At 39.9% G+C, this 7,186-nt stretch overlaps 1 protein-coding gene across 1 annotated transcript; it reads right to left on the bottom strand.

The window, feature by feature from the left end:
* Positions 1-3,265: 3,265 nt before the first annotated feature.
* Spink14 (serine peptidase inhibitor Kazal type 14 (putative)) lies at positions 3,266-6,626 on the bottom strand. Its single transcript, XM_051163944.1, has 4 exons — positions 6,557-6,626; positions 5,678-5,721; positions 4,189-4,325; positions 3,266-3,311 (listed from the first exon to the last, which is right to left on the bottom strand). Exons 1-4 carry the CDS (start codon positions 6,624-6,626, stop codon positions 3,266-3,268), a joined length of 297 nt encoding a protein of 98 aa, XP_051019901.1.
* Between the last annotated feature and the right edge of the window lie 560 nt (positions 6,627-7,186).

The following is a 7,186-nucleotide window of genomic DNA, read 5'->3' as shown; positions in this document are numbered from 1 at the left end:
TTGAGTGTACCATATTTTATGTAAGTGTGTTACTGTTTTATAAAGTCACCTGTATTTTTATTTTTAAAAAGTCTTGTACTTTGGAATTTTTTTTTAATTTGTTTTTTTTTTAATTAATTTATTCTTGTTACATCTCAATGTTTATCCCATCCCTTGTATCCTCCCATTCCTCCCCCCCCCATTTTCCCATTATTCCCCTCCCCTATGACTGTGCCTGAGGGGCATTACCTCCCCCTGTATATTCTCATAGGGTATCAAGTCTCTTCTTGGTAACCTGCTGTCCTTCCTCTGAGTGCCACCAGGTCTCCCCCTCCAGGGGGACATGGTCAAATGTGAGGCACCAGAGTACGTGAGAAAGTGTACTTTGGAATTTTTAAGAAAAAGAATAATGTGTTCTAGTACAAACTTTAGTAGAGTATAGAGCAAAAGTAAGCACCGAGGCCCAATAAGGACATAATAGTAAAGTAATAGGAACTGTGGCATGAAAAGACACTTTCTTTTCATCTCTGACAATGTGTCCCAGAGAAACTATCTATGATGTGGTGTCTAAACAATTAACAAAGCATTAGACAAAGCCACACGAGACATCGAAGGATATTGGTTTTGGGTTTCAAGTGACCTGCATGGTTGGCCTGTGCCTGTACATAATGGGAGGTTCTAGGACTAAGAAAGAGTAACCGACACGGAAAAACCCTGAACTGAGATCACAGAGCTAAGAGGAAGGAGAGATTAAAATGGAACCATGATATGGAAATGTCTCAGTAGATTGCAGATTGCTCCCCGTGGAGGGGAGAAGCACACAAGCGGAAAGATAACAGAGCCCAGGTCTTACACAGACTTCTAATAGTGCCCGCTGAAGATTAAAATAAATTCACCATGTGACATTAATGTGAGATGAATATTTTTTACAAAAACAGATTCATGAATGTGATGTAAAATCAGTGGCATTTGGAAACAAACCCTCTCGCTCCCCAGAGTTCTCAGTGTTCCTGAACCAAGAACTTGAAGTAATGGGATTTGGCAGCTCTGAAGGCAGAATGGCTCCTTACCCCCAAGGCTCTCTGCTTTCAAATTCTAAAGATGAAAGATCCAAGGTGATTTCCTTTTCGTTAAAGCCCTTCATACCCCATCAACCCATCCCAGGCTCACAGAGCACTGACAAGTAAAAAAGTCACTTTTCCCCTAGACCAGATGCAACCATGGTACTGAAAGAAGACGGCACACATGATTGCATGTCAGTCTGCCGATCATATTAGAAAATACATTACAAGAGCATATGTAGATATAAGTGCACACAAATGAGGTGCTATAACAGGGAAAAACATATATTCCTATATGCTCTAGAGGATAAAATGTGTCTTTAGAATTTAAGAAGAATTACCAATGGTACATTCATATGTATGAACAAAGCAAGCTTCTTCTATGATAAAAGTAAGGCCAGTGAAGACACAGGGCCATGTTAGACTTGTATAGACGCCTCTGTATCAAGGCTCAGATCAGGAGGGTATACTGGGAACAGTGGCACACTCTGTTTATTGCAACTACTTGGGAGGCTAAGGCAGAAGGATTTCAAGTTTGAGGGCAGTTTGGACACACGGCTGACTGGGGCAATTCAGTAAGACTGCATATCAAAAAGATATACATAATCAAAGTACAAACATTTAACAAGAAACTTGCAAAAGCCAAGCCACAGGGATTTATCAGGAGGATCACAGTGTTCTACAATTTGATTATTATTATTATTATTATTTTTAAGGTCAGTCTATTCCTTTCTTTTTTTTGTTTGTTTTTTTCCTTTTTGTTATTAATTTATCCAAATTACATCTCAGTTGTTAGCCCATCCCTTGTATCCTCCCATTCCTCCCTCCCTCCCGCTTCCCCCCCTATCCCCTCCCCTATGTCTGTGACTGAGGGGGACCTCCTCCCCCTTTATATGCTCATAGGGTATCGAGTCTCTTCTTGGTGACCTATTATCCTTCCTCTGAGTGCCACCAGGCATCCTCATCCAAGGGACATGGTCAAATATGGGGCACCAGAGTTTGTGTGAAAGTCAAATCTCCTTCTCCACTTAATGGTGAAGAATGTCCTGTCCATTGGCTAGTCTGGGTAGGGGTTCGAAGTTTACTGCCTATATTTTCCTTGGCTGGTGCCATAGTTTGAGGAGGACCCCAGGGCCCAGACCCGCCTGTAGTTTTCCAGGACTCTCTGGATCCTTCTATTTCCTCATTCTCCCAGGCTTCTCACACCTAAAGTCTCAATAGGATGTCCTCCGCTCTGACCCACTTCCCTGGTAGGTAAAGGTTTTCATGGGGACGTACCCCTTGGACTAGTGTCTCGATATAAGTGAGTATATACCATTTAACTCTTTTTGCTTCTGGGTGAACTCACTCATTATGATAATTTCTAGTTCAATCCATTTGTCCACACATTTCGGGAATTCCTTGTTTTTAATAGCTGAGTAGTATTCCATAGTGTATATGTACCACAGTTTCTTTATCCATTTTTCTACTGAGGGACACATAGGCTGTTTCCATGTCCTGGCTATTATGAAGAAGGTAGCTATGAACATGGTTGAGCATATGTCCCTGTTGTGTGGTAGTGCATCTTCTGGGTATATTCCAAGTAGTGGAATAGCTGGGTCTTGAGGAAGCCCTATTGCCATTTTTCTGAGAAAGTGCCAGATAGCTTTCCAAAGTGGTTGTTCTAGTTTGCATTCCCACCAGCAATGAAGGAGTGTTCCTCTTTCTCCACATCCTCGCCAGCCTGTGGTGTCAGTTGAGTTATTGATCTTAGCCATTCTGATGGGTGTATTTTTTTTTAAATACCAAGGAAATAAAGAAGAATTTGAACTTGGGAAGCCATAGATGTTTACATAAATAAGGCCACTGTTGATAATGTTAGCGAGCTGATAAAATGTGCTGTTTGTCTTTGGCCTGTGGTTCAAACATTCAATTGGCTGTACTGCAAAGATATGAGACACAAGTCAAGATATTCAGAAAAGTTTCTTTATTTGTAGTGATCAAGATTCATCCCAAGTTCCTTCAACCTGAGGGATGGTGCTTTTCAAATGAGCTACATCTCCAGGCCAGAATAGTTTATATATTAAGGAAAACATAGAAGACCCCTCAAGCCATCAGCTTCTAATGGGCCTTTGTCACCAAGAATCTACAAGAGAAAAGGTAAAAGGAGAGAAAAGGCATAATAAGGAAGTGGCTGTGCTGGAAAGAATTGGAAGATATCTTCTTACACATCCAAATTTACTTACCTAGCACCTTCCATCGTGGTAAAACCGAATTCTTCCACGAGATTTCCTGCACGAAGGCATAATAAGTATCTCATTAAGACATTTTTCTTGGGGGAAATTAAGATACAGACTATAAAGCTATCTGCTTAGAGCAAAGGCCAGGCCATTTGCCACTGAAAATACCTATTATCTTTTTGGAAATAAAATCTCTCTGATTGGGCCTGAGTGTGTGATGTGTGGGGTTTAAGCACCATGAGCTATTCAGCCAACACTCTCCCTCTATGGCTGAATTAGTGATTAGAGGATAGACTCGGGGTTTATGCAGCCTCCTCTTTGCTCCTTGCACAAAATTACCAAAGGATTGCTAGAATAAGGCTTCCAATTTGACACCATGAGGGATGGTTTTCTTCATGTGAAATATAGTGCCTTGCATAGATAAAAGCTAAAATCACTGTGGCATTGCAATCTGGGTATCTAATGACTGATTTACTGTCACATAAAGCCAAAGGTCTGAGTGATCAATTGCAGGCCATGGACCAACATCTGTTATTACGGTGGCATAGGTCGAGGTTGTAGACCCAGAGACATCAGAAAATATCTAAGAGAAGATAAAAGTAAAATTTGTATTAAAAATCAAAGTGGTGGGGATTAAAAGTGTCTTAGAACTCCTTTGGGGATCCATTCACTTCATGGAATATTAGGACTAAGAGAAAGGACATAAGGGTCACCTGTCATGCTAATGAGTCTACCCTATATGCCAGTAGAACCTTCTGTTACTATGGCTCGTCTAAGGAGAGACTGATTGATTGCTGTCTCCACCAATGGGAGAGCAAGACTCATCTCATGGCTGCTGGGCTTGGCTAGGGTGTAGTGGACAGAAATCATAACCAAGAAGGTTAGTCTTAGCCTTCTTCTATCCCTCCCCCACACCCCAGAAGACTCACAAGCTCTCAAGACACAAAATGCAGGGATTCGCGTAGGTCACAAAATTGGTGCCACAGATGGGCTGTTTTACATTAGGGCAGGGGTCCACCGTTTTATTGAACCAACTCAAATATACTTTCTTATAAGGACATTTGATCTGAAATTGAGCAGAAAAAAATAAAGAGATAATTAGAACCATCCTCAAACAAAAGGTCACTTATGGATTGTATTAGAGGAATCTAAGCAAGACAAAATCATATTCCAGTATCCAAGGCTCTTCTAGTGTATCTAAATATAGAGCAATGGCACTAGAATCTATCTACACTGTTTGATAAGCATCATTTCCTGTGGTGAGGACCACTCAGAGTCCTGGTAAGCAACAGTGAGGGAAAAGAAAAAAAAATTAAAATTTTGAATTAAGCAAAGCTAAAGTCACAACACTTCTAAAACAAAAGAATTCTATGCAGTGAATCTATAAAAGCACAAAAGAAATAACCTGTAATTTATCCTTTATTTCACTCATCACATGTGTTGACCCCACAATATACACAAAGCTGAGCAGAATAAGAAAAAAAATCCCTCTGTTTTACTCACACAGGAATTGAACACATAAGTTGAGCCTCTGCTCAAAGATTCCTCCTTCCTTTACATTTTCCTGCTTCCAGAATCCAAGAGATTTCTGCTTTTCATATTTTCAACCTACAAGATTGTGTTCTGTCCACTCTCTCTACAAAAGTACAACTCCTTGAGAGCAGGAACTTTTTGAAGGCTCAAGGCTGTGGGTCCCTAAGAACCCCTCACACCTGTCAAATGCAAACTGTCATCATTCAGAAATGTAGTTTCCAAACAATAGTGTGTGTGTGTGTGTGTGTGTGTGTGTGTGTGTGTGTGTGTTCCCAGGTTCTATCACTCTATTGTAGACCCTAACCAACTGTGGGCTGTGTAACCCTCATGTGAATAGACCTTGGAGAATTTCATAAATTTTCTTGTTGTGGTAAACTTTTGAAATCATAAGTTTAAAAAACAATAAGACTCATTGGAGCATGAGTGCTCCATGTACATATGGGCAGCTAGTTTGAGTCTGTGGGTTCTGAAAAGAAAAAAATGAAGAAGATAGGAAATTGTTAGGGGAACATAGAGGAGTCTAATAGAAGTCAGAGAGGGGATAAGAATAGATGAAATGAAGATACTCCTGTATGAAATTCTCAAAGAAAAGATAAATAAAAAATTAAAATATTAGAATTAGAGCCTGGTGAGATGGCTTGATGCCTAAAAGCACTTGTTACTTTTGCAGAGGACCAGAGTTCTGTTCCCAGCACCCTCATGGAAGCTTGTAACAATTGGTCCCTCCAGTTCTAGAAAGATCAGCATTCTTTTCTGTCCTCCATGAGCACTCAGCACATATGTAGTATACTTACATACAAGCAGGCAATACACTCATACAATTTAAAAAAAGTCCTTTAGAAATTGGATTCAAATTGAGTACTGGAAAATGCAGTTGGCAGTTACCTTAATAATTCCATATGGTGGCCACCACTCTCGAGCATCTGGAACTGGAGAGTGCACAAATATGTTACAAAACTTAATTCCCGATAAACCTTAACCTAATCGTCTGACAAAAATCACAAAATCCTTAGTAAGTAACCTTGAAGTAATTGAAAACATTATTTCATTTATATATTTGTTCATCCCTTTAATAAATGTGAACCAACACTCCTGCCCCTCTAAATAATCAGCAGAGGGAATTTGTATCACCTCTAGGAGGCTGCCAGCCCAGAGTACCAAATGCTTCTGTTGATTAATAATGGCCAAGCTGGAAAGGATTCAGGGCTGATACCATAGGCCATAGGAAAGATGGGGGAAATGTCAGCACTTTAGGATCTTTTGGCTTGGACCTCATACTTTACAGGGAGGAAAACAACAACTTGCTATGTTGATATTCAGGAATTTTCAACAGGTGTGTGAAAAACTGAGAACTCTGTGATCTCTTCTCCAAAAAGTTCACAGAGACTCTGAGCCACCAGAGATCACTGTGGGGCAGGCATTTTTGAGTACTTTTGGGGTGTTCTCCAGATGAAGACGTACAGCTGGCCATTTTCACTAACTCCCTTGCTGAATGCTTTCTTCTGAGCATTAGGTCCCACAATCTGCATTTATATGAAACAAATTCCTATTGATTATTAAATAGCAAAACCAAAACTTTCTCTCTCAAGACCAGATTCCACTGTCTCTCCACGTATGGGTGGGCAAGCACGTATATAAATTGTCTGTACCTATATTCATACATATTTTTCACTCATATCACTTTTAATTTGAAGCATTCTCTTTACATTGCAATGTTAACATACACAAAACTTTGCATTCCTACATGAAAGCAAAATTACTCACCAGACAGGAGCACCAAATCGAGCATGATGAAGAACAAGAGTGACCATTGTACCTGGAGATATTTGACCATTTTTCCTTCTGATGTAGTTATGTCCTGAGATGCTGTCTCACATGACACCTTTTGATATAATTGCCCAAGGGCACATAATCAGAATGCTAAAACAGCTTTGGAAAGAATGGCCCACTCCACACTCCACTTTAAAAAGCCTATCCCACTCCCACTTCAAGAACAAATATCTATGAAAAGCTAAACTTTGACTAATCATCTAAGAGATTAAAATTATTGAGCTCCAGTGACAAATCTGTGAATACTCAGGAAACAGGCAAGGATCGAAGTTTCTACTCTATGTGCACATTTGCATTCTTTAGCATGGAGGTGCTTTACATTTCTTGAAAGGAAAACTCTTTACCCTAAATTCCATCCACATTTGTTTTTTTGCAAAGATACAAAATGAAAACAGAGCAACTGGAGGTTTCTAGGCATTACTGGAGCCATAGAGGAAAGGAAGTTTATATTTTTTTGAGATATAGGATTTAGAGATTGGATCTTTGAATCAAGACAAAGATCAGTGACACTACAGGCACACTTGACTGTGTTAGGAATCTTCTGAGTGAATATCAAACTCTTTG

The sequence above is a fragment of the Acomys russatus genome, chromosome 20 (assembly GCF_903995435.1).
Source record: "Acomys russatus chromosome 20, mAcoRus1.1, whole genome shotgun sequence".
In the NCBI taxonomy this organism is placed as follows: Eukaryota; Metazoa; Chordata; class Mammalia; order Rodentia; family Muridae; genus Acomys; species Acomys russatus.
Note: the sequence above shows the minus strand (reverse complement) of the source record. Positions and strands in the feature narration are given on the sequence as shown.

Coding starts and splice junctions, on each gene's coding strand:
- Spink14 (XM_051163944.1), bottom strand. CDS start 6,626: ATGGTCAAATATCTCCAGGTACAATGGTCACTCTTGTTCTTCATCATG. Junction 5,722..6,556: donor CGATTTGGTGCTCCTGTCTG/GTGAGTAATTTT, acceptor TGCACTCTCCAG/TTCCAGATGCTCGAGAGTGG. Junction 3,312..4,188: donor ATTTTGTGTCTTGAGAGCTT/GTGAGTCTTCTG, acceptor GCCTTCGTGCAG/GAAATCTCGTGGAAGAATTC.